At 47.6% G+C, this 27,874-nt stretch overlaps 1 protein-coding gene and 1 long non-coding RNA gene across 2 annotated transcripts; both read right to left on the minus strand.

Annotated features, from left to right (window-relative positions):
- Positions 1-27,068, minus strand: LOC125727862 (uncharacterized). Its single transcript, XR_007388873.1, has 3 exons — positions 26,958-27,068; positions 25,240-25,391; positions 1-1,662 (listed from the first exon to the last, which is right to left on the minus strand). It is a non-coding gene; the product is annotated as an uncharacterized LOC125727862 (long non-coding RNA).
- On the minus strand, positions 8,071-12,452 carry pou3f1 (POU class 3 homeobox 1). Its single transcript, XM_049004839.1, has one exon. It carries the CDS (start codon positions 11,443-11,445, stop codon positions 10,315-10,317), a length of 1,131 nt encoding a protein of 376 aa, XP_048860796.1. The 5' UTR covers positions 11,446-12,452; the 3' UTR covers positions 8,071-10,314.
- Positions 27,069-27,874: the final 806 nt, after the last annotated feature.

The following is a 27,874-nucleotide window of genomic DNA, read 5'->3' on the forward strand; positions in this document are numbered from 1 at the left end:
CCATGTCCTCCCCATGTCCTCCCCATCGCGAGCTTCCTCCTGCAGTCCAAAGACATGCTTTTGTCCCTAATGTATCATAGCATGGGTCCCTAATGAGTTACTGGCATCCCATGTAGAGTCTATTTGGTAATCAGTGTCCTGACTCTTGAATGCAATAACCCTCACTGCATTGTCAACATTTTCTTTGCCAGTTCGGGGTTAACAGAAAGAAAAACCAACATATCAATGTTTTCTTCGGTCAGTCCGTTGTGGGGTCACAATAAAGCACACAATGCTGAATATGCTCTCAGACGGCCAGCTGGATGCTACAATACACAGACACTTTCTGGCAAAAAAACAAAAACGTGGATCCTCCACAGTACTGATTTCAGACATTCTGTTGTATAGCTGAATCTCACCCTTTAGCTCGTCCCTTGGAGAGAGCTCTGCGGGAGCTGATGTGACAGCATCTGTTGTACTTGTCTTTTGCTCCTTGTATCGTGCAAAGCAGGTGTTTGAAATCTGTCTCGGAAGTCTGTCTTAGACCCTGACTCGAGCCTTCGGTTTCCTCTGGCACGGGGCTTTTCACTTCTGTCACTGGGAACAACCTTCACTCGTTCCAGGAGACTTACTTTTACGTGAGACAAAGCTGTCTTTTAACCTCGGATCGAGGTAGGCTGCAGTGTTCAAGATGCATCTGTAGCTGCCGTTCATCATTTCAATGATCCAGGTACTCTGCAGTCACGTTTTTCATCTCTTGCCCAAGAGCAGAGTCACCTGCTTCACCAGTGGCAAGATTGAGAAGATACTCGTGGTTTTCTCACCACTTAGTGCATCACTAAAATGACCCAGCAGTCGTAAACCCCCCTTCAGACACCCCAAACCGTAATATCAGAAGCTTCAGCATTAGGTGACATTTCTCCCCGTCCTCTGACAGCACAACACACACACATAACTGCTGCTCCATCATATCACATGGAGAATTCCAACAAGTGCATTCACCATTTATTTGGTAGAGAGTTCCTTCTGCTTTTTGGCCAGCTGACATGAAAGCTACACTGATCCTGTGAAGGTAGACATGGTTTTACAAAGCTCTGTCAATGCTGATAGCTTTGTTCACCGTAAGCTGGAGATTGTGCACAAAACATGGGATCCAGCTTTAGTTTTCTTTAAAGGCTTTCTTGCTGTTGAAGGCACTGCCGTTCTTGAAATGTCTGACCTCCATTCCTCTTCAATCTTCTCTTCAAAGGCCAGTGTTCTATGTTCAGACGCCAACCGAGTACAGCTCCCATGATGTGGAAACATACCATAGAGTAACAGATGTAAAGGTGAGCTCACAAATCAGGAATTATGCAGGAATAATAAGGCATCTCAGTGAAGTGGTAGGTTATGAGCTCTTGTACATTTTAGGAATCTATATACATGAAATTATTTCGACTTGGTAGCCAATACCTGGGATTGAACTGCTAAAACATCTGCTGGAATCCACTTCGTTTTTACCGCGTTGATGGAGACTGGATCTATACAGAAGGATTCAGTCACTGCCCCGTCCAATTTCTTAGCTTCCTTTGAGTTGCTCTCGCATTTTCTCTGCCTCTGAAACACTTCCGTGATGGTCGGCTGTATCTGTGACTCTGCTCGCTGCAGTCCTTCACCAGGCACAGCAACTTCCTCTGCCTCCGGCTAGAAAAAGAAAAGTCTTTATCGTCAATTCCGCCGTATGTGCAGGACACACGGAGGAATGAAGTTACGTTATTCTCAGATCCATGATGTCTGCACTAACGATGACAAGCAAGACAGACACAAGTTTCAAGAATAAAAATACATTAAATACTCTGTGCAAAAGACAATAAGACAAATATGCTGGATCCACATTGCAAAGGTGGACAGTAAGAGTTGTTTCGCTTTTCAGTCAGAGCTACAAACACACACCTCTTTATACATTTTGTACATAATTGGTTGCCTAGTCAAAATTTCCTGACATGCTGACAGACAACTGTTGACTGTAAATATCGATTTATATAGGTTGCGGTTATAGTGACACATTAACGGCAAGGATGTTACAACATAATACAGCACAAATCATTTAGCACTTACCGTTTACCATAAACAGTGTAAGCTAAACCAAACAATGCAAGTAACTTGTACATTCTAGGTGAAACGAGCTAATGGCACCTGAAATCACTATTTTTTTAACACAACATGACCTCGCAATGTAACTCATCTGCTTTAATTCTCTGAATGAACGGGGTACGTGTTGCTTTGTTTAGTTTTAAAAGATTGCCCATATCTTTTGCAAACGGGATTTTCAGTGTCTTTGATACATTCCTTACCTGTTTTGAATGCAAAGTATTGGTTTGTCAACAAGCGTTCCTTGTAGCGTCTGTTGAACCACAACTCTCCACCATTTTGAAAGTTTGTTTCTGAGGGCAGCGCCCTCTGTGTGTCGTTCACCTGCATAACACATCTTACATTTTATATGCCTAATATCCCCGTTAACGGCGCATCTTGGCCTGTGCCATCGACAACCGTGAGAAGATGCTTCGCTTTGAGTCCTCCATGGCTTGAGCCCCCCAGCCATTTTCCCAGTCACCCCCCCTCTTTCCCAATGCCCGATGCTCCTGTACAAAACCCCAAATATGTAAAAACCCTTATTATGTAAAATTCAAAATTACTGAATTGTTGAGACAACCAGAACGCCTTAGAGACTGCGTGACCTTGACTGCTAGTGAAGCGCTCTCCCCCACCTTCCTCAGGGCATGGGGGCCGGCATGGGGATGCACCCTGGAGTCACATTAGAGGAAAAAAACGATAAGTCATATGACCCAAAACGGAGATATTTCAAAGGCTCCTAAGACTAAATGTTCAAGTTGGTCCCTCACCACCTGCACTTCTTGACAAGAATGACCTCATACAAAAACGTAAAAGCATCCGGTCTCCTGTAATCTGCACCCACCCGTCCCCAAGACTCCATGGAAGAAGCTTGGGGAGATTCCACCATATCTGTAAATGTAAAGAATAAAGAGTGAGGAGGTCTGCTCTAAGAGCATCTCGCTGACGCCCATACTGGCTCTCTGACGGGGGAAAAAAGAGAATCAAAGAGATGGAGGAGCAGAGAGGAGGTTTTTGAAGCCGTGTTTAACCCCTGGATGTCGGGGTGCGTGCCGTCGAGGAGTCCGGAGAAGACTCGCCGTCATAAATAAGCCAGGGGCCGCTTCCGCTCGGCTCGTGTGGAGAAACCGCTGGACCTTTTTCATATGGAAAGCAGCCCTTCGCCGCATGGGCGCACGGCCACTCTACCGCCTGCCTTTCAAGCCACTCCTAGCGGTGAGAGCGAACCTGGTGGGAGGGTGAAAAAGGAATTTTAGATTAAAAAAAAATACATTATTCCTTCCTTCTATTGCCCCCTCACAGTGAGGATTAGGTATTTATCAGGAAGACGGTGCTGGGTTGGGGTTTGAGTGGACGCGTTTCCCCAGATGACATCACCCTGCCGGACCTCGGTGTAAGTTTTGTCCCCCTCCCTCATCCCCATCAGGAGTGATTACCCCTGGCTACCCCCATAAATATAAGTGACCACTGATGGCCAACCAAATGGAAATTTTCTGCAGGTGCCACTGCCCTCGGTTTCCCCAAAAACACGTGCCACATTCACCCAGTCACCGGTGCCCATGCGCTTATCCGGGAGTCGCAAATTCTTCCATCGCTACCTCGGCACCCCATCATACCCGGGACCCGAGCTCTGCTCTCATTCGTAATTCCCGACTGCTGGACCGGCGGAGCACCAATCTCAGGCTCCGACTCACGGCGACGGGAAAATCTAATTAGGCTTCCATTCCTGCTGAGAGACCCGACAGAGACATTACTGTACTGTTACGTTTCTATTCAGGAAGAGTGATTTAGCTCAGCACCGTGTTACACCTTCCAGCTTCTGTGGCAACCAGATCAGCATGAAGGCTGTAATTGTGCCCTGTTATTACAGCAATTACCGCTGCTGTTGTACTGCGTGTGGGTTTATTAATAGCCACAATGGAAAATAACGTGCTTTGCGTTGTTTATCTGTTGACAGATAGCTGTTGCTAATCCATGTTTATTTGCCGGGGATCAATGCAAATCCACCGGGCAGAGAAATCCCTGGAGCTTGCAGATCCTAATGCATTTCCCTGCCATTAACCAGCCATAATCCGCCACTAATCATTGCTAATCCACATCTTCAGCGTTTGATGGTGCTCTCCTATGAAGGATGTATTACAATGTGTGTGTGTGTCTCCAAATATGCTGCAGCCGGAAGAGAAAAATAGGTGGGGCAGGGGTGGTTGACACGTGCCCATGTGACAGGAAGTACCCCAGTCACCTTTCTGCTGTTTTTGTTAACGTCTATTAGTGGCACCGTCGTTGCGTCACCCTGTCCCCTCTCCCTCTGTCTTCAGAGTCTGAAGGACTTTTTTCCAGCAAAGCTTAAACGGAAGTATGACCCTCAACTCATGGTGAACAAGACGACTATAGTAGGTTTGTAAATCACACCCCAGGGCTCTGCCTGTATTCCTCATATGGGACAACAGGGAGGGTTAGTCTGCTTATATACACCAATGAGAGGGAAGAAGAGGACAGCAACCTCACTTAGCGCTGACACTTTGAGACCATCCCTGTATCAAGGTGCCCAGCCTATGCAGTCTGACCAAATACTACTGAGATCTAACGTTGCATGTTACAATACAGTTGGTGTTTCTGTTCCTTATTTAAGGAAATGGAATCGTACCTTAGGTACACGACAGGAAGCCATATTGTAGCGGGCTGGAATGTAAACATACATTAAATTTTTCCCATTGAGGGTGGTGGGGGGGTCTGGAGCCTATCGAGGAAGCTACTGGCACATGGCAGTGAACTACCCAGTATGCGGTGCCAAGCAATCGCAGGGCACACTCACACATGCACACCTATGGGCAGTTTGGTAAGTCCAATTAACCTCGGCACGGTTTTTTGGACTGTGGGAGGAAAGCGGAGTACCCAGGGGAAACCCAGCACTGACACGGGGAGAACATGCAAGATCCGTACTCGTAGAAGCAGGGCTGGGAGGTGAGCCTTGTTCAGCAAAGGTATGCTAACCACTGTGCCATCGTGCCGTCCCAGTAAACAGCCTAATCACACTCATTTCCCACGGATACAGGGGATGGACACAGAGCAGATGCTCAGCTCATGATTGTCGTGGCCAGGAGAGTTAATAACACCGTTTGACAGAGGAGAACAAGGATCATCAGGCATTGCGGCCACAACCATTCAGCTGCTTTCTGGAGCTCACCTGGGACCAGACTCACAGCAGCTCTGCTTAACTGCCGCTTCACCTGCCGAACCTTCGACCTGCCAGTCGAAGGGACTGACGTTTCATCCGAACGCCAAGGGCCTCCGACACGACACCGTGGAGGAAGGTAACTATGGCGACTGAGCCCAGTGCAGATTAGTTTTCCTCCTGCTGCAGCCTTAACGTAATTAATCAAAATGATAAGAGCAAGCGATGCCATTGTTCACGTTAAAGGCGTAACTAAAAACCAACCTGCTGCCATCTGATTTTTATGGGACTAAAGTGACCAAACACATTTCCTCGCAGCAAATAACAGCGTTCATACATTCAACACAAGTAAATTTGAGTGTCAAAGTAACGATCATTTATATAGCGTACATGTCATCATTTTTAATTTGTTGATGGATTTCCTACTGAACTTAAAGGCCTAGGGGTCTCTCTCCGTAAATTTCTATAACCCAGTAAAATCGCTTGCTGTCAGTAAGATTTGCCTGATGGTCTGGCGACAAAAAAAAGTAGTTTTTCAAGCGCTGTTACATGTTACAGGTTAGGGTTAGGTGTGTTCAGTAAACAAAAACAAAGCCAGGCCTAAACGATAGGTTTGCAGCATCTGTCGGACGCGCTTGTTTGGACGCGCCTGATTAATGGCTGTCATTAACGGCGCATGTCGGAATGAGAAACACCGCAGTGCCGCGATGTTCATCAAGGGCTTCCTGCTTTCGCTTTACGAATCTCGGTAACTTTGTTGTATAGTTTTATGGCATTAAAATATGTTGCGCAGACGATCAATTTCATTTTCTGCTTGCCAACTTAGGTCTCTGTCCAAGAGGTGCGGAGAGATTGGCTAATATACGGGTTAACAAGCAGCGGTTGTGTAAGCTTTACGAGGGAAAAAAACGGCACGAGAGGACTACAGGTTTGTGATCTAGCTGATATCGTTCCACTAACTTATTAAACTAGTTGACACGGTTGAAACTGCAATGAGTGGTTCTTCATTTTCACGCTAGAGGGCGCCTGTGTCAATCCAAACAGCCTGCGCTGCTATTCACGCGCTCGGTGATATCACCAATTTAGCCCTTTCTTTCAGTCGTACAAAAGTGTTACAAAAAATGAATTACAAAAGTGTTCCTATCCCAGTGTAAAGGGGTGGCTATGAATTATCCCATAATAGAAATAATAGAAAATGTGGGATACTCACACAAACCGGCACTAGTCCCCTGAACCTTGCGGAAAACATGCGCTTCTGAAAATTTACTTTTGAACCAGTGAATTTTGTAAAGACTCTTCTCCGAGTTGTCATAAATGAAAACATCAGAAAAACTATTAGTTTGTTATTTACTAACCGCAGACTAATGCAAACTATCGAATTATTTGTATGCCTATGTTACATATCAAATGGACCAAAAACGGAAATTATCTTGAGTGTGTAAAAATAAACCCTCCAAAATATTAAATCATTTACATTTTGGAGTTGCATACACAACATGCATTAGTTTTTTTTTTTTTTTTTTAATTTAAACTGGAAAATCGTTACAGGGTCACAAAAAGCAAAAAAATAATTATACAAAAGACCGCACAGATTTTAATTTAAGTTTAATTAATCATGACATTGCAGTACTACTACATACGTAAGGATACTGTAGTGCACAACACAGTAATTTACTGAAAACAATAAAAGCGAACTGAAGAAGAAATCGGCATATACAACGTCAAAAATTAAGGAGCTGAGAATTATGCTTACGAATCACACCGCAAATCAGCCGCAGACCACACAGTTGGGGTCCAGTTTAGTCCTTCTGATTGGCCACTTTCCTTCCCGACGGGCCTGTACTGTGGGTCAGATTTACCAGAGATTCAAACTGCTTTGAAACTGTTAGAAAGTCTCCCATCTCGTTGTAGGGCTACGTCCAGAAATGTATGTGCCATATTGTAAAATGGCATATCTAGCTTAGAATCACACAGCAGAAGACTCTTAATTTGAATTATTCTTCTAATCTCCATAACGTTTATCGTGCTGTTAGAACAGACTAAATTATCATAGTGTTGTTAATGTATTTATGCCTAAGTCGACAAGTGGGAAGCCTGTACAAATAAAAGAAACGTGGTATTCTGATTGATTAAGCAAACCCGTCTAAATCCTTCTTAACCGATAAAGCGAGATAAGTAAACAAATTCACCTATTTAACATCTGCAAAGACGTATGACTCGTTCGTTTTGATTTTACTTAATAGCTATGCGGCGCTTATATTTGAATACATTTGTATTTTAAAAGGACTGAATTTTTAATTTCACACAATTTGCAGAGTTTTGGGGTAACATGAGCGCCCCAGTATTTTGTTATAATAACCAGGGCCCGATAATCGTAATAAGTAACTTATCGTAACTGACGAATGAGACGTATTTTCCAGCAGACCTCAGATTTTTATGATCGGTTCTTCATCTTTGCTGTCAGGTCGTAATTTAACTGAGCCATAAAGCCGTGGTAGGAAATCATTAAGCTCCGGAAGGGCGCGCACCTGTGTTCAGGTGATACAGAAAGAAGGCAAAACACATGCTGTACCGAGTACAGTATACACTGTATGTTCCCCATGCTGTGTACTGATTTTTTTTCGCTGTTTTGCGGCGATGGATGGATGGATGGATTAAATTAACCAAAATGCACACATCTTTCTTTGACCGATTGTATGAAATTAGTGCGCTGCTACACTTTCAGGTAAATTTATACCTTGCGTGCTTCTTACACTTCAACACTCTTGTAAAGAATAAAGTAAATAACGACACAATATATTTTCTGCATTGGGTTGTTTATATAATTAATGCAAGGCTGCATTAACACTCATTTCCAGAATGTATTATAATAATAGTACCTACAAAAGCGGTCCGGTAAATGACAACAGTGTAAACATTTTCATATTAATATTGCACAATTTAATACTGCGATTACACAAGAATGTGGAACAGCCTTTGGCGGCCGTGTGAATTTGATACGGAATGTCTGAGGTAAGATTTCGGTTCCCTTTAAAACAGTACATCAACACAAATTTCGATTAAAGCGAATTCTCACATGACGGATTACCAGTTTAAATTTAACACATTTGGTCTGACAACTGCTGAAGGGGTAGAATAGACATTTTACATTTGACATTGGTCAAATTTAGAGTTTCTAGAAATTGTTTAACACACATTTGGCGGTGTCACGATAGATAGCGACACACGTTTTGGGTGAATTAGTATACTTAAGAAAGACAGAACACCTTTTCGTGTATATGCGTTTTATGTAAGTAATAAAATATTACTAAAACATAAATATAAATGTGACTTTGCAGTCTACATTTTGCAATCAACATACAACCAATGTAGTAAACAAAACATTTTGTAATTCACTGCAACATAATTATTAAAGAGCTAAACAAAAGCTCCAAAACACATTTAGGAAATAAATATATATGTATATATTTATAAACGGCAAATTCATAAATGAAATCATATTAAAATATCTTTTCGGAATTAGTAAGTGTACAAAACTGCCCAGAAAGAAAAAGAAAAATCAAAACAAATTCATAAGTTTACATATTCGACATATTTACATATTGGAAATAATCCTGGCAACAGTATCTTAAAATGCGTTTCATAAAAAGTAGTGGTATCGCGTTGTATCGGGTAACGCTGCGGAATGAATCTGCCGTGGGTCTGTCTATTCGAATCTGCCGAACATTTAGCGGAAAAACACACAAAAATGATAAACATATCCGAAAAGCCTGTCTTCATTACCTTGCTATGAGCATTTTCCGATGTTATCAGCATGTACTGAATATGATATAGTCAAACAATTATTTAAACCAAGGGGGATAGCCTTTTTACTGATAGTAATATGATAAGTCGATCATTTTTTACATAATACAGCGAGAGGTCGAGCTGGGGTGAATGTTACCTGAGACTTAACATTCTTCCTGTTGTGTTTCACTAATCACTTTTACAATATTCTATTGTAATTGTATGATGGTCAGCGATTTACTTGACAGCGTCAACTACTCTTTGAAACTGTAAACACGAACATTTTTGCACAACTGAGAAGAAATTCGTTCACAATAAAGAATAACTAATTAATGAATGACAGCAACAACACCGTGACGTTAAAAAATAAGTGCTACACGCAAAAGAAAGGGAGAAAACAGACAAATAAAAGTTGAACAATCCGTTTGTTGTCCTGTGTGATGTGTGCTTCTATATGCAGGTTTGGCCATTGCCGTCACTAAGCCTGGTTTTTGCGGCTTTGCCAGCAGGCGATATCCTTACAGAAATGCTTTCGACGAAAGTGTCACTGTTTTGCCAGTGTTGTCACGCTTTCCCTCAAAAATATGACGCCCCCATCCCGCTCACGATTTCCCCCCATTGTGGACTCGTAAAGGAGTAAAGGTTGTTTTATGCTGTGTTAAATAGCATTATAATTAATAGAAATAAACAAAAATGACATACTTTTAGTTCTGCAGTACAGTAGAGACACTGATGCTAGGGTACTCGAAAAGCAATACATCACAAGTAATACGTAAACGAAATCAATAACAATAATAATTAATAATAATAGATCCGGTTAACCAGAAAAAAAAACAGGAAAAACGCGACGCTATTTAGTGAAAAGGCCGAGTTTGTGGAAATTTCTTTCGGAAATAGCTTCAGCAGTTAAAGCACAAACGGCCCGCGATTTCTCTTTCAATAGCACGAAGGTTCATTTGCCTATATGTTTTTTTTTTTCTTACTCATCCTCCTCCACATTTTGGTACATAAAATCTTTGATTTATTTAAATGCACGTGGATTTTTTTTCATAGAAATAAACCTATTAAAACGAACAAAAATTTCCAGCACGCCTACATGTTTTGTACCATAATCTTCGGTTACCGGCGACCAATCACTTGCCATATCTCTTTCTTTTTTCTTTTTTTTTAAGAAAACGAAAGCAAAATAAAATACTGTAAATTCCACAGTCCCTTTTGTAATTATTTTCTCTTTTAAATAATAGACTAGTTCATTAAAGTAGTCACTGGACAGGACTCTGTAGCGTGTGGTGTAGCGGGGGGGTGTCTGCCTGTGAGTATACATCCTCCATACTCGGGTGAGGTACCCCGACCGGGGTCATCCGTTTCTCTTTCTGTCTTCTGTTGCAAAACCAAACGCGGACAACTTCTTTTTCCAGCTGAAGAGTTCCAGCTAAGCTGGTGATCTCGTGGGCGGAGGGTTTAGGGCATTTTAAGAAATGGTTCTCCAGCGCGCCTTTCACCCCGACCTCAATCGAGGTCCTCTTCTTTCGTTTCCTGCCCTGAGCGGCGATCTTGTCCAAATTGGTTGGACTGCCGGTGTTGGAGTCTGTCTCCTCCAGCCACTTGTTAAGCAGCGGCTTAAGTTTGCACATGTTCTTGAAACTCAGCTGCAGCGCCTCGAACCTGCAGATGGTGGTTTGGGAGAAGACGTTACCGTACAGGGTCCCCAGCGCCAAGCCCACGTCCGCCTGCGTGAAGCCCAGTTTGATCCGTCGCTGCTTGAACTGTTTAGCAAACTGCTCCAGGTCATCGGAGCTGGGAGCATCTTCGTCTGAGTGGTCTTGGTGGTGTCCAAAAGGCTGCTGTGGGGACTCCATCTGGTTGTCGTGACTGCTTGCGTCTTCGTGGAGTGGGTCTCTCATTCCGTGGTGCAGGGATGAGGGCTGCGGGCTCAGCATGGCGTTCAGATTCGTGTAGCCCGGCTGGGAGTAGACAAGGGACTGGTGGCCGTTGGAGGCAGGAGACAGTGGGGACAAGTGGTGAGTCGTGGTTGGCGCCCATGACCCGTGGTGGCTGTTCTGCGTCTGTTGGTGTACCAGGTGCGACCTGTGGTGAAAGCCGCCGTTCAGGTCCTCTCTGCTGGCTTGAACGCTTGATTTATTGTGCTCGGGCTGCCCGATGTGGGTTCCGCTGGTCCAGTCGGTGCTGGAGGTGGGTAGCCACTGGTGGTGCGTCAAACTCATCGGATGCCCAGTGTTCGTCGCCGCAAGTCCTTGCAAATACTCGTGGTGCATCATTTTCTGCACCTCTCTGTAAGTTGTCCCCTGATGCATCCTATCCGAGTCCGGATGCATGAGTGGATTGGAAGGTAAAGAGTTATTCCGAGGAATATACTGAGCTGTTGTAGCCATGACTTCTACTTCGAACACTGACGGCACTTCGGAGATCTCCGGGCTTTAGAGCCAAAAATGCAACAATCTTCTCAGGGAGGTCTCGAAAACGACAAGACACTCCTCCCCTTCGCTTGCATTGGCTCGTCACTGACTCATGTGGCCCGATATTCCGCTTTCCCCCTTGCGGGCCGCTCGGTTGGCTGACGGCACGCCGGTCCCGGCTCCTCGCAATTGGCCGTCCCCGTGTTTGTTTTCTCCGTTTCCACCCCCCCCCCCCCAACTAGATAAGGCAGAAGGGGCCGGGAAACAGTAAGGAATAATTGGGTTTCTCCGGGTTTATCCGAGTTGTTTTGAAAATAACCACGTGGGGGAGTACAGAGATCTTTTTGCAGCGCTGTAAGAAATATACGTCTCCCCACCACAGCCCGTTTAGTCACTGCAGCTTAAACGTGGCTCCCTAATAAACTAGATTAGCATTCTTGTTCCATTTCCGAAGAATACACCCTCCTTCACAAAAGAAACGGGCGTAAACAAATACGATGTGGCATTAATGTAAGGTTGTCAGTTGCGTGGGTTTTGTCAGCAAGAAAATGACGTTATAATCAGTGCCTTCGCTAAATATTAAGGAATTTATCATGGTGCGTGGAATTAGTCGTCTGTTCATTCTGTAATATTTGCAGCTCATGCGAAGCGGATGTTATTTTAATCGGCTCTGCCCATTACAGTTTCTACGATGACACCGCCGAGCGACTTGTTAACAGACATTTCGCTCAAAGCGCATTTTATGCGCCGATGTCTGTCGAGTATTGTGCAGTGCAGTCGCCTGAACGTACAAAGTCAGGTGCATTGGCTGATTAAAGCTTTGTTAGCTAACATAGCCGATCAGTGTATGACGAAAGTATTCGAATATGAGGCGAACTTAACCGCTGTAGTGTAACTTTTTTTGCGATCCGAAGAATCTGCGCTGCGGAGTTTAATGTCTGTTCATTACACCGGTACCGCAACATTTATGCAACACAGTTAATGGTTAATTATGACATTATGACGAGCCGTGGCATTTTAACCAAGTAACCCATTGGTTCATTAGTTTTAATAATCGTTATTTAAATAATTTAAGTAAAACTCAGTATGATATATCCCATGAAATCAAACTCATTATGACACAGTGTACAATGTAAGGTAGACAGCACCTACTGGCAGGATCACAGCAAACAAAATTAAATCTGATTATCTAAAAGTGCAGTCCACTCCTTCACCTTTCCCATGCATACACGTAAAATGCGTTTGCGTTGTAATGTCAGAAATTTGGTAGATATATTTGGATTCACCGCTATCCGAGGAAGACTTGAGTGTATATGAACGCGGGCGTGCATGTGGAATTTAAACACAATTTACATCCAACGCCGAGCAGTATAGTCGCTGATCGTGATAAAAAAGACGTCTTATCACTAACGCTACACAAACCCCATCCGAACTGTAAATATTGAACACTTTTTCTTGCATGATTTTTTTTTCTGAACAGCAACTTATGGAGAAATCCGGCGCTTCTCTCTTCTGGTTTCTTCTGCACTCCTTCCCCAGTTTATCTGATTATTTTTCCCTTCACGTTCTGTCCCAATAGCAAATTACCAATTCCATGAATTGCAAAGCAGCTGCAGAGAGGCTGAAGGCTACAGAGGGGGAGATGGGAAGATTGAAAGGGATCTTTGCAAACACAATCACGTTCTTAAATGGAAATTCGGGGCTTTAAACAAATCTTACATCTCTCCCTTTCCAGTCGTCTAAAACTCCGCAATCAGACACACATTCCAACCGTTACATAAAACCGCAGCGTTTTACTATCGTTAAAACGTCACCTTAATCTGATCGTTTATTTTAATATACTTTATATTCGTATATTCTTCTTAATCTTACACCTTGGAGTTCGTTTTTATTTTTCATAGGTTTTAAAAGAAGCCAACGAGGTATCCCAGAAACCACAAAAGACCCGAAGGCAGCCGAACGGTAAGCGTCCTTGTTTTATGTGTAATCAGCATCCCTCTGGTTAACTCATCTATGAGACTGAGTTGCGGGGGGTGCGATAGACTGGATGTTCTTGGGGGTCACAGGTGCTCGTCACAGTCTCAAGAAAGGCGTGGTTTTGTTGAACCTACATTATATATTTATTTAAAGATATATAAATAAGCAGTTAGTGATGTTTTATGAATTCGTAAATAACAAAAAGGCAGCTCGAATATGCACCGCAGCGGGGCTGCCCGCAGACTTTATTAATAAGCTAACTTTGTGTCCTTCGTGTTAAATTGACGCTGTTTGAAAATGTACTGCGTTCGAGCAGTCTTTATTTCTGAATGAATATCACTTGTCGTCTTATGTATCCAAACTCAATTGTAAAAATGTGCATGTCGCTCGTTGGTTCATAAGGTATGTAAATACATAAACCGTCGAAAGAAAAAGTTGTCGTAGAACATCGGAAGTAAACTATTAACTGTTGGGAGGGTTAAATAAATTTGTTTTAATGTAAGCACGCGACCGCCACCCAGCCCTCTCAAAAAAAAAAAAATAATATATATATACATAAAACACTGGGATATAGAGTCGCGCGAAGGCAGGCACATTGTAGCGCGCACACCCTTAAGGACACAAACGCGTAGGAACTGTTAATGGGGTTCATATGTACTTCTCAGTCCTGCGCTTTTGTTCACTGGAAGCAAAGAAAATGAGGGGAAAAACATCAGTCAGTAGCAGGTTATTCACAATTTGCCCCTGTTTGTCTTTTTATTTGTTTCCTGTAAGACCGCAGATGTTGAACATTAAATCTGCATTTTCGTTCAAAATCAGACATGCAGTTATTAAGCATGATCAAACGTTGCTCTTCCTTTATTACTCGGGGGAGCAGGGTCGTGTTGTTGGGGTTATGTCGGACATGACTTCCTTTGGCACGTGTGTATGTGTATGTGTGTGTGTCGTGTGATATAAATAACGCGATGCACTGGGAATTCAACAGAAAAACACGATTGCACAACGCACAAAAAAGCATAGTCTTATTTACCCTGTAGGTTAATATGCTACTAAGCGGAGTTTTAATTCAGTTTGCCTTTTGTTTACACGCATATATATAACCAAGTGCGTAAACGTCAAGTAAACGTTAAAGACACGACTCAAGTGAATTAGAAGTTTATCTAAAAAAATGTTTAAATCTTTAAAATCTGTAATTTTAAAGTAGAGAAACTCAAGTTCGTATTATTTCATTACTCAACGACTCCCACCCTACTCCCACATTTAGCAGTTAAACCGCAAACTTTACTGGATTTACTGTGTTCTAGGCTTTTGTGTCGTCTGCCTTGCGCCAAGAGACTGTTCTTCCGCGAGTCAGTAAATTAAAATGCGTAAGTATTAAGTATTACTGATTTTTTGTGTCTATAAAAAGACTGGTCATTTTCGCATTAGGGAGTGAACTGGGCGGCTCGAAACAAATGCACTGTTGTACTGTGAAGCCAGCAAAGAGTGCTGGTTAAAAGAAGCACCAGATGCTCGGCTCGCTTTTTGTGGAGAATATGGCCTTGTCTGAACGAGGTGAATTTTTGCGAGGATGTAGAAGGTTGCTATGGAGAGCGGATTGAAAGGGGTCACAGATCTTACGGCAGAAACACAGTACGTCGAGGAACCCACAAATAAAAGACCCGTTTTAAGATATAAAGGGAAAAAAACCAACGTCGAATACAATCAAAGTGTTTCATCGCTTGATGTGAGTGATATGCTGACACACAATAAATTATAACTATCCGCTTTCAGGGACTGAGTACTTCACTAAAAGTCCTTCGGCCTCATCCACTCTACTTTTAGTGCACAGTCCCGGTTTCCATATTTGTCCTTTAATAAATCCTCCCTATATATATCGGCTCTTAAAAACCAACCTTCCTATTTTGACAGTAAATTGGTAACCCGCTTTTTTTGCAGACATTTGTAATCAGCGTCGTCAAAAGAAAATCAAAATGAAATCTTGCACGTGAAACATTAGAACGTCTATGTAATCTAAAACCGAAGTTTTCTTTTGCTTTATTCGGGTTTATCTGCGGCATGGTACATTTTAACGTGCCTCGGCATTGCAGACAGCGCCTGCGTCCAATGTAAGCGTGCTTCTGTACCCGTCAGAAAAGTCGCAAGTTCGGAGCTCGTGCTCAGTCCCCTTTCCTACTCACGACCAACGCCTGGAGCCCCGCGCCTGTCACGTGTTAGTACCTCACCGGGGACGTCCTCCACGGTTAACATGCCTCAATGCAATTAATGCACAAGTGCCTCTCTGCTGATCCGAATGCCTTCATTTTACATTCTACCTTTAGCACTAAAACAATAAATTATTATTATTATTACCCTCGTTATTATTATTATTCCTGATAAATGCGAAGTAAAAACAAATATTAAATCAAAAGTGCGTACGAGGATAAGAAATGCTATTTTTATAACGATCAGTTTTACTGCAGTATCAAGTCTAATACATATAATGAAATGCAAGACTCACGCTTTAATCGATAGTTTAATCTTTTTAGAGAAATATGTTATATTCGTTCTCTTAATTACATTTCGAAATTAACGTTAAGTCTATGACATGATAAGTAATTCTGCTTCCGCCATCACTTTACTCAGGTATTGTTAACTGACACAATAACCTCTGGGGGAAGAAAACCTGTCCAAAATTTTAGGTCTATTTAAAAATAAAACGGTTTGTTTTTTTGTAGTTGAAACAGTAATTAAAGCACCTAGATTCTACAGATAACTTTGCAAAGTGATTGTATTGAACGCGAATATAAAATGAAGTCTTTTTTTTACTAAGTATCCTTATCGATTCAACATAGAGAAAATTATGCGTCCGACGGAGGAGGCGTCCTGTCAGTAATAAGTGTTTAATTTACTCTGACAGGTGTAGCAATTGTAATGGGACACGTTATGTGGTTAAGTGTTTATCAATCCGCGTATTCTAATGCGACAAACCCATGTATAATCGTTTTACCTTTATAAATGATACAATTTAAAAGAAATGAGTAAATAAAACTTTAGGCCTATATCCATGAATTAAAATGTTTCGCTTTTCATAATGAAATCGGACGCGATTTTTTTTTACTGTTGTAATTATCGAAAGATTTTTTTCTTCATAATTAATAATTGTACTAATCATGTTTAATTAAGAAGTGAACCCGAGCGAAGCGTGTGACACCTTCTGCTTAGGAAAGTGTCACACAGGACGCTTTTAAGCGCTTGCTGTTCCGTTTACTTGTGGCAGAGTTGTTTGCAGACGCGTCCCCGTTTTTGCTTTGCATGCAGAAATCGACATGCCGCCCAGGTGACGTCACTTTGCAGAGTTAATTAACCGCGACTGCGAGCTGGGAGATACGGCGCTGCGACTGCGCTCACGATCACCTGCGCTTCACAAACTGACTAAAACTTATGGAGTTTAATAAAAGAAACCGGTTTAACCGAAAAACACGACAGACTCTTTTCAGTCTGTAACCAATGATTTTTTTTGGCATTTTTCTTCAAATTAGGCTCGCCCAAAACTTGACTACAAAACAACCCCACCCCCTTCCTGTAATCATTCAATTTTATTCAAGTTTTATTTACTTCTGACTATTTCTTTTGACAGACGTACAACAGGCACTTAATGCTGGAGAGTAATAGCGCGAAGCTTCAAGAGCGCCACTCCGCTACACTCTCAGGTGTCTTTTCGTTCTTTCTTTTTTTGGCTAATGAACTCGGGCTATTCCGCCAGCATCCCCCAGGGGAAAGCAGGAGGAAAGTGTCTCTCTTGTAAAAAGGTGCAAGATTTCTCCCTCTTTCTCTGGACTAATTAGGCGGGGCTCTGAAGACGCGGCCATGAATATTCATGCGGAGCACCGGCGCGCAATTAGCCGGAGTTGTCGCTTCAATCCCCGGCCAGCGCTGCGCCGTGAGGCGGAGGTACCGCACGCTCCGAGGATGGGTGTGTGGTGCTCAGCCAGGCAGCCTTTGAACACCGCAAGAAACGGACTTGGTCTCGCTTCTCCGTAATGAGAAAATAAAATCGCCACACTGGCATGAAATAATCACCCCCCCCCCCAGAAAAAAAAAAAAAAAAAAAAAATTTACATTGCAAATAATCTTTCGCATAACTCCCATAAAATGGTCAGATTATAAAGAGTTTAACAAGTGAATGAAGTGGCGTGTTTGGAAGATACGCGTAAAATATATGGGAAGTTTGTGCGGGAAGTATGAAGGGGAAATGCCGGGATGGAAAGGAGGGGCGTGCGGAAAAAGTGAACGGAGGGAGATTGAGAGCAAGGCTGGGGAGCGGTGGGGAGCGACCTGGACCTCGGCTCACCTGCAGCCGGGATGCCAGCTGTCTCTGGCTGTCCGGATGAGACACATTTGTACGCGCGGGGGTTCAGGGACGGGTAAGGAGAACAAAGTGTGCCCATAATGAGAATATCTGTCATAACAAGTACAGCGTCCCCAATAAGGTTTAAAAATCGACGGGATGATTACAATAAATTCAGCACATTAAAATCCCCCTTCCCAAAATACCCACCCACCTCCGCGTGCTTGCGCGCACTGCGGACATATGATCCTTTACTTGGAATTCAAGGTGATTCTCCACTACCCCTCCAAGTAACACTACCCCTGGCCAGGATCTTGCTCCTCGGTTACATAAAGATGTGGTTACTTATGTATGTATGTATGTATGGGGGGGCATGCAAAGGGTTTACCAGGTTTGGTGCGATAAGCAGTGGAATTTGTGCTTCCTGAATATGGATGGCTCGCTCTCACAGTCTGACTGATGGATTGGTAAACAGCCACCGGGCTCGAGGGCTGCAAGCATGCACCTGAATTCGTTGTTTCCCCCCCCCCCTCCCCTTCTCCTAGAGCCTGATATTATTTTTCATATTCCTGCAATGAAATTGTCTTTTATTTTTGAACTTCTTAAGAGCACTCGAAAACAACTGGTGGGAAATGATATCGGCAGAGAACGATGGCGATCTCGGCGTCACGTGGACGGCGGGATTAGCGCGTGTAGCCGCAATGAACGAGGCATAATCTCTGCGTTCGGGACGCGGCGTCGTGTCTGTTTAGTTTTTGAACTCGGCAAAATCTCGGACATCGGATTATGCGCGTTTGTTTCATGAATCCACTCTATGTACTCTGTTGTGTAAGCAGACCCTTTATTGAAGTATGTCAACTTCAGGGTTGCAATAAGATATGAATTCTCTCAGCACCATTTTGGACTCTAACCAGTATGCCCCCTATTATCTATGTAAATGCAGCTTTTCAAATTAGTTTCTATTTTGTCTTTCAGTATTTGTACTTCCTGCATCCGCACCTCCTTGTTCCCATGTTCATCATCAGCATCACCTCCTCCTGGCCTCCCTCTCATTTCTCCTCTTTTCCTCACTGCATTCCCCCTTTAATACTGCACTTTTTCTTTCTAACATCACAGGGCTGTCGTTTCCCACGCCTCCCCACCTCTTTCTCCTTCGGCACACGGACCCACGACCCGTACGGCTCAGCACTGGAGTGAGTCTCCGTGCCCTGTACTGAAAGCCGCCCCCCTCTCCTCCGTTCACAGAACCAGACCCGGCTGCCTCTCCCCCTCCACGTTTTTATGGGGACGACGAACGGAGCAATGAGACCGGAATGTTCCGGCAGGACGGCCAAGTGTTTGCATGGAGACTTTCTGGTGAAATCCAGACCCGGTAACCATATTAGACCCTTAGACGCTGAAGCAAGCGAAAAGCAGCAAAGAGGAGGTAGGAGCGTGTGGTAGGACAGCAGGGGTGAGGCCTCTGGGAGACAGGGTTTTCTTCTGGGGGGGGGGGGGGGGTGACTGCTTTCCAGCGGGGACAAGAGAGAGCCTAATTAGTGGTGTTTATTTCAAAGCATCAGCCACATTTATAATTAGACAAGAGAAAATCACAAGTGGAATAAGTCATTCAAGGTTGGGAACAGATTCATTTCTAAATTTCAGATACCTGTCAATCATCCAAACTCACATGACTCAGTATCGGGGGGGCAGACTGAGGCGTAAACAAGTGGAGTGACACACACACACAGCCAAAGCAGTAATTTGGATCTGGTCGTTACCTGAGTCTGTATCGACGGCAATGAAATTGTACTGAGCCGGTCAGCAGTGGTTCACGTAGAGTTCGCACTTGGTGGTTAATGTCTCCGTATTGCTGTGTATCTACCCTGTATGCCCCCTCCCTCTCACCCAGTTCAGCTGCAAGCAGCTCTCAGTGGATTTCCGGAAAGTGCTCAGCGAGATGTATAACTCAGGGCGCGTGGTGTAACGCCTGCCTGACGGGAAAGCACCACGTCTCCCGGTTACGGTGAGGATGTACATAGCGGCAGCAGTCTGCCACATTAATTATCCTATAAAGTGGATTCAGGGACAGACGAGTGAATCGGTACAAACTAATCAATGCTCAGGTTTCCGGGAAGCTATGACCAGCCCTGGGGGCCCCACAGGGGGGTCCACGCCGGTCGCCCCGGGGCCGAATCAGGTTAGTGGCTTTAGTCGTTCTAATTGCTGATTGACCCGTCTGACTGCGGCAGCTGCCCGGGTCACCGAAGGGACCAGGAGTAAAGGTCTCTTCAGCCTGCTTGTCTAGAGAAGGGGGGGGCAGGGTAAAGAGTTTAAGTGGAGAATCGGGGTAATAAAACGTGCAGCGGGAGCAGGGGGGTGGAATAGAGGAGCGCGAGGGCACCTGGACTTTCGCTAGCTGTCCTGGTCCCGGTGCATGCAGGGAAATCCATATGTTCGCACACATCTCTGGGGCGGTAACCAGCCCACCTGGCACAGACCGAACGCGGCCCTCACACGGCACGTAAGAAGCCGGCTTTAAAGTTCCCGACGCATTCATCCCGCCGCCGCTTTTGATACGTTTTATTTCCGGGCTGGGAGCTGCAGGTCCTTCTCTGACTGCTAAGCAGCTATCCCAAAGCCATAACGGATTACAGGACTCTGTGACCAAGGGCCGCTTTCTAGCCTGTCCGCTATCGTTTACGGCGATTTTAAGGCAATTAAGAGGAGCCGTGCTGCAGGTTTTCTTGCTCCCCCCCCTGTGTGGCTGATGAATAATTCCTGCACCCAGCACACGGGGAGGGACCTCATCCTTTCAAGTCCTCTCCGTCGAGCCGCCATTAAAAGTTCCCGCTGAAGGTGCGTGCGAGCGTCCTTGTGCACGTGCGTACGTGTGAGCGTGTCTTACTCGGTGAGCATACAGTTCTTTCGTCTTTGATTAACTATTTATTCATTTGCTCATTGCGAATTTTGCCCCCAGAGGCCGTGTTGCAGTTTTAGGTTTGAGCGCCGGCGTGGGTGTCAGGTTTCCACACACGAAAACAAAAGTGTTTATAAATTGTGAAATGGGGAGCAGCATCCCCCCCCCCACCCCACAAACATACACACACACACACAACCCCCGAAGGTCATCCTGTAGCAAAGCAGATGCGGGCTGGGGGTGGGGGGTGGAGGGTAATCCTAATGTAGAGCAGAGGTGCTGATGCTGATTTGTGCCCCAAGCAGCAAGTTCCAGAGCTAATCCACACACACACACACACATGGGCATGCGGTGTAACTGTATGCAGACTTATTGGTGCACACCTCACCCCCCACTCCCATGACCCGCACCAGCTAACGGACACTCTGCTGTACGTGTGTTTAATGGGGTGGACAGGGGTATCGCTGCGCTTACACGGGCTGTTACTCCCGCGGCGCCCTCACAGAGACGCAGATGCCATCCACTTTGCACACAGGAGTCATGTTGTGTTTCCTAATCGTGACAGAGAGCTGTGCTGAGCTCCCTGCAAGACCCGCCGCTTTCTGTAATTAGCGTGCTGACAAACGGTGCTCTAATTAATTCACAGTGACACAGTGTGTGATTGGCTCCTCGCCGGCCGCTGCGTGGCATTCTTGCCGCTCCCGGTCCACTGGAAGCGCATCCTGCCCCGGATACCGAGGTCGTGTCACATGCCACTTAACAGACCCGATCCTGACGTGACGCAGCACTGCTGGATGTCAGGCTTTATGGAGCGAGGTTGGAGGGGGCACCAGAGTCCAAGGGGGGCTGGGGTCCGAGGGGGGACCGGGTTCTGAGGGGGGACCAGAGTCCAAGGTGGAGCTAGGGTCCAAGGGAGACTGGGGTTTGAGCGGGTACTGGGGTCAGAGGGGGGACCAGGGTCTGAGGGGGGACCAGAGTCCAAGGCGGAGCTAGGGTCCAAGGGAGGACTGGGGTCCGAGGGAGGACCGGGGTCTAAGGGGGGACCAGAGTCCAAGGCGGAGCTAGGGTCCAAGGGAGGACTGGGGTCCGAGGGAGGACCGGGGTCTAAGGGGGGACCAGAGTCCAAGGCGGAGCTAGGGTCCAAGGGAGGACTGGGGTCTAAGGGGGGACCAGAGTCCAAGGGAGACTGAGTGGGTACTGAGTTCTGAGGGGGGACCGGGGTCCAAGGGGGGACCAGGATCCGAGGGGGAACCAGAGTCCAAGGCGGAGCTGGGCTCCAAGGGGGGACTGGGGTCCAAGGGGGGACCGGGGTCTGAGGGGGGACCGGGGTCCAAGGGGGGACCAGGTTCTGAGGGGGAACCAGAGTCCAAGGCGGAGCTGGGCTCCAAGGGGGGACTGGGGTCCAAGGGGGGACTGGGGTCTGAGGGGGGACCGGGGTCTGAGGGGGGACTGGGGTCTGAGGGGGGACTGGGGTCTGAGGGGGGACCAGAGTCCAAGGCGGAGCTGGGCTGCAAGGGGAGACTGGGGTCCGAGTGGGGACCGGGGTCTGAGGGGGAACCAGAGTCCAAGGCGGAGCTAGGGTCCAAGGGAGGACTGGGGTCCGAGTGGGGACCGGGGTCTGAGGGGGAACCAGAGTCCAAGGCGGAGCTAGGGTCCAAGGGAGGACTGGGGTCCGAGTGGGGACCGGGGTCTGAGGGGGAACCAGAGTCCAAGGCGGAGCTAGGGTCCAAGGGAGGACTGGGGTCCGAGTGGGGACCGGGGTCTGAGGGGGAACCAGAGTCCAAGGCGGAGCTAGGGTCCAAGGGAGGACTGGGGTCCGAGGGAGGACTGGGGTCCGAGGGAGGACCGGGGTCCAAGGGGGGACCAGGATCCGAGGGGGGACCAGGTTCTGAGGGGGAACCAGAGTCCAAGGCGGAGCTGGGGTCCAAGGGGGGACTGGGGTCTGAGGGGGGACTGGGGTCTGAGGGGGGACCGGGGTCTGAGGGGGGACCGGGGTCTGAGGGGGGACTGGGGTCTGAGGGGGGACCGGGGTCTGAGGGGGGACTGGGGTCTGAGGGGGGACCGGGGTCTGAGGGGGGACTGGGGTTTGAGCGGGTACTGGGGTCAGAGGGGGGACCGGGGTCTGAGGGTTGCTCCTTCGTGCTTGTCCTCATTGAGCTGCAGAGTTCCTCCTTTAATGCAATTAATGAGTCGCATCCACACCTCAGGAGGGTTCAAAGCCATTTGACTTTGTGTGTTTATTTTCTGTTTACCAGGATTTTGGAGGATACCTGGCAATTAGGGTGATGCCTCTCAGATGCCCGATTCCCATGATGGCAGGGCCCTCCCATGTGCTCTCTCTCTCTCTCTCTCTCTCTCTCTCTCGTTCTCTCTCTGTTTTTCTGTCTCCCTTTCTCTCTCGCTCTCTGTCCCTCTGTCTCTCTTTTTCTCTCTTTCTTTCTTTCTTTCTTTCTTTCTTTTTCTCTCTCTCGCTCTCTCTTTCTTTCTTTCTTTCTTTCTTTCTTTGTCTATTTCTTTCTTTCTCTCTCTCTCTCTCTCTCTCTCTCTCTCTCTCTCTCGTTCTCTCTCTGTTTTTCTGTCTCCCTTTCTCTCTCGCTCTCTGTCCCTCTGTCTCTCTTTTTCTCTCTTTCTTTCTTTCTTTCTTTCTTTCTTTTTCTCTCTCTCGCTCTCTCTTTCTTTCTTTCTTTCTTTCTTTCTTTGTCTATTTCTTTCTTTCTCTCTCTCTCTCTCTCTCTCTCCCTCCCTCCCCCCCCCTCGCCCCTCAGAGTTTCCAGGATGCTGAAGTTGAGTGACAGTGTCGGACCTGCTGTCCTCGCCCGAGCTGCATGGATGCCCCCGATCTCCCAGCCACCGCCCTCCTCCTAGCGATGTGTGTGTGATATCCACCCCCCCCATTGCCTTTTCCTCCCTCTCAATGCCTCCTAGGGCCTGGAGGAGGGGTGGTAACAGAGCGGCATGGCAGAGCACGTAGCAGTCGCTCACGCGGCCCCCGGAGGGACAGTGTGAACCTGCCAATGGTGGCACACCTGAGCCCAGGTGATAGGGTGAGGCGGGGGCTGTGTGAGGCTACGCCCTGGGCGTCATCAGGCGTCACCTGGCTCCAACTCATACTCCCCCCCCAGGGAGGACTCCCAGGTTGATCTATCAATCTGGAGTATTATGGGACGTCTGGCTGGTTTCACCCCCGCAGTGTCTGTCATCGGGTGGGTGCCCTCGTCTCCCGTCTGATGAACTTTGTGCTCTGTACCTGCACGTAGTGTGTTGGTGACATTTTCAAATTAAAGACGAGAATCAGCCTCTGTGTGTCATGTGATTATTTCACCGCTGAGTCCGCGGGGCTGCCAGAGGTGTCCGGTCCCGGTACCCGCTCACCTCCGCCCACGCAGCTGAGAGCATCATGCAGGCCGTTGGGGAACAGCAGGGTGCCAGGGGGCTTTCAGCTTTTGGAGCGGGCGGGGAGGGGGGGTGGGACACGCCCTCAACCGTCAACCCCCGAGAGCGTCCCAGTGAGACGGCAGTATCCTCGCCTCCTATGGTGCGCCCCCGTGGTGAACGTCAGCACGTCTGCGGCGGTCCGTCACTAACAAATGGGATGCATGGCCCGAGCTGTGCCACTCAGAGCAAGGCCTGTGTGTGTGTGTGTGTGTGTGCGCGTGTGTGTGTGTGTGTGTGTGTGTGCGTGTGTGTGTGTGTGTGTGTGTGTGCACATAATAAACACCTGCATGTTTGATGCTGACACCACAGCATGGACTCTGCTGCTGACAATCAGAATAAACTGAAGCTTTTTCAAGAGGCCACTGTGACAAAGGTGAGAGAGCCCCCCCCTCCGCACCCCCCCCCCCCGCACCCTCCCCCTGGAAGCGAGGGAGTAGACGCTCCTTCTCTGATGAAAGCTGCTCTGTGATCGCCGTGACAACAAAGGGCGCGGATGCCCACGTTTCGGACGTGCTTCCCTTTCTTCTCCCCTCTTCCTCCTCCTCCTCCTCCTCCGCTCCCCCCACCTGACGATACGCCCTTTCCTGCTGCCGCTCTTCGTTAGGGCGCGATACAATCAGGGGACGGAATTAAAAATCAGAGGGTGTCCTTGTCGGGCTCGGGACTGTGGGCTTTGATGTCTCCCTGAGAAATCTGAAATTCATATGTCGCTACACCGCTTCTCGCCCCCGCGCCCCCCCCCGGCAGTATAAGGGAGTCACGTATTACTCAAGAAAAAAAAAAAAACAGTTATTATAATTTTTTGCTCCCCCTTTTAATTTTTTATGCTTTTACATCATTAGTAGGAGGGCCAGGATAATTAATCATTTAATTTCCTTTGATGGGAGCCGACTTGGAGCGGCTCGGCGTGGGCGAGAGAGGGTGGTGGCAGAGGGGGAAACCCACCCCCACCCCCGCAGCTCGGACCGCGACCCGGCACCTGGATTGGCCTTGAGCCCTACGGGGACGCCACTTTGACAAGTCCGCTCAAGTCATTTCCGGCAAGATGGAAAGGGTGAAACGGAAGCTGGTATGGGGGGTGGGGCATCGTCAGACCTGCAGGAAGCCGCGTGTCGCGATCGGCACTAACCTGGCGGACATGGGCCCTGAATGAGACTCGGGACGGGTCTGATTTCCGGGTGGCAGCAGGTATTCCCCTCTATCTTCCTCGTAGCCCAGGTGAAGGGATGCCCTTGGCCGCTGCTCTTGACAAATCGCCCCCCTCTTCCCCGCCGCCTCCTCCTGTCCTTCCGCCGTTGTGACAAATGGGCTTTAATAAAACTTGATTGATCAACAAAATTAAAAGCGCATCTACGCCTCGCGATCTCTCCGCTGTCCCGATGCATATTTAAAGGCGGCCGGAGCTTTCCCCGTAGAAGCACCCGTCCCTCACTATTATCGCCGTGGTGACAAGCCTCATCGTTCTGGGGCTGCCTGCAAACATGGGCCGTATTGCTGCGGAATGACGCCTGTTCATTGACTGTCGCGGCGTCTCGCTGAGGACGCTTCGCTGCCGCCGTGGGACCGCAGGTGAGCAGACGGAGGGCGTCGCAAAGCCGGCAGCCGGGGCCCGCTGACTAGCAAGCCATCAGCGGTGACTGTTACAAAGGAAGCGTCGCTGCACAGGATTATGGGCCTTAATCTTCACTAATTCCCGCTGGATGTGGGCTGGGGTAACCAAGGTTCTTATTAGGCCATTCATACTGGGCCAGTGGCGCTGGCCTGCGCCCTGAGGGAACATACAGACTGAACTGAAGGGGCATCATTTTCCACTGTCAGTCTCGCTACGGTGTCGTAAAACACCCTGTCTCCGCATCCCCCATAATCCACTGTCCTGTTCTGCAGCATTCTCCAGTTTCATATCCCAACTGAGCCTTTGGCCCACCGGACTCTGGACTAATACCCAAAGGTTTTGTCCATGTGGGCCTCCCTGGACCAATACCTAGGGACACGGTTCCAGCCGAGCCACGTTCCGGACTGGGGGCCCGGTCCCCATGCCGACGCTTAGACAAAGATTCTGTTATTTGTCCCTGTGTCACAATGGGTCATGTAAACAATATTTCATCACTCCCCCTCCAGGCCTGCTTACTTTGGTACTGCCAACGCTCCCACCCCCCCTTTTTCAGCTTATGATATCTGGGTCCCCCCCCCCCCCCCATTTGCTCAGGAAGATTTGACTAACAGTCATTTTCCAGTAGATCCAACAAGCTGGGGGGAATAAAGAAGGTCTTATCCCCACAACACGCCCCCCCCCGCCCAGTATTTTCTGTGAGGGGGGGGCCTAGCGTGGCGGGGGGGGGGGGGGGGGCCTCTCAGAGATGCTTAGGTTTAAGCAAATGAGATTAGGAGTGGGATCAGTGTTTGGGGCAGCAGACAGGCACAAACACGGCAGACTGGCTCCCCCCCCCCCCCCCCCCCCCCACCCTCCGTGCGACATAAGGGCAATTTACCATGCCACTAACCCTGGGCCAGCCCTCAGTACTTCAGCGGCAAATACTGTAGCACTCAGTAATGTTCTTTTTTTAATGTTGCAAGGCCTTAAAGACTGGCTGCTGTTTTACACAAGCAAACCCTAATGCGTGATGCACTGCTGATGGGTGGGGGCTGTTAAGGCCTGCCTCGGGACGGCTGCTGTCACAGCGTGAGACGAGCTGAAACGGCGGACGGGCGCCCATCCACTGGAGACACAGTGCAATTGGACAGGACAAAATCACCGATGCTTTGGGTGCTAGGTGCGTTCTCACGTCCCGAATCCCAGAATCATGTCTGACCCGAATACATTGGTGTCATGGAGATTCGAGCACTCACCAGCCTCCGTGACTCCCCGGGATCAGGTGCTAAGGTTCTGACGGGGATCGTCGGGCCCTAACCGGGATTTTTTGGTGCGGGAGAGTTGTCATCTGAAGGAAGGACCCAGAAATGGTGCTGCTCTCGGGAAGGTGGAGGAACAAGGGCAGACACGCCCGTGCAGCTCAGGACGGGCAAGCGGGGAGGCGGGGCAGCCTGGGGGGTGGGGGCCCGATCAACGGGGACGCCTTTCAGATGTTAACTGGGGCCTGTTTAAGGGGAGCCAGTAGAATGAACACGTGTGGTGTTGAGGAGAAAGTGTGAGTGTGTGAGTGTCTGTCTGTTTGTGTGTGTCTGCCTGTTTGTCTGTGTGTGTGTGTCTGTGTCTTTGTCTGTTTGTCTGTGTGTGTGTGTGTGTGTGTGTGTCTGTGTGTGTGTGTCTGCCTGTTTGTTTATGTCTGTGTGTGTGTGTCTCTGTGTGTGTGTTTGTGTGTGTGTGTGTTTGTCTGTTTGTGTGTATCTGTCTGTTTGTCTGTGTGTGTGTGTCTGTGTCTTTGTCTGTTTGTCTGTGTGTGTGTGTGTGTCTGTGTGTGTGTGTGTCTGTGTGTGTGTGTGTCTGTGTGTGTGTGTGTTGCTGGCTGCGGCTGGAAGCTGGAAGTCCTTATGCCCATTGACAGCGTGACCTTGGGCGGTTTCCAGCATGGCTGACTGACGGGATCTTGGAGTTATTCCAGACCGGAGCCTTTGTCCCGGCTGCCACGTTCCGATCCGCTCCGATATTTTGACCCTCTTTGTCAATCGAAAGGTTAATTGTGTCATGCAGCACGGGTGTGGGTCTTGTGGGAAAGTACACCGTTCGACCCGTGGGCTGTTGCCCGGGGCCCTACCCACGGGTCCTGCTGGCCCGGTCCCTGAGTCTGCAGGCCCCGCCTCTGCTG

Source organism: Brienomyrus brachyistius, unplaced genomic scaffold (genome assembly GCF_023856365.1).
Source record: "Brienomyrus brachyistius isolate T26 unplaced genomic scaffold, BBRACH_0.4 scaffold121, whole genome shotgun sequence".
Taxonomy (NCBI): Eukaryota; Metazoa; Chordata; class Actinopteri; order Osteoglossiformes; family Mormyridae; genus Brienomyrus; species Brienomyrus brachyistius.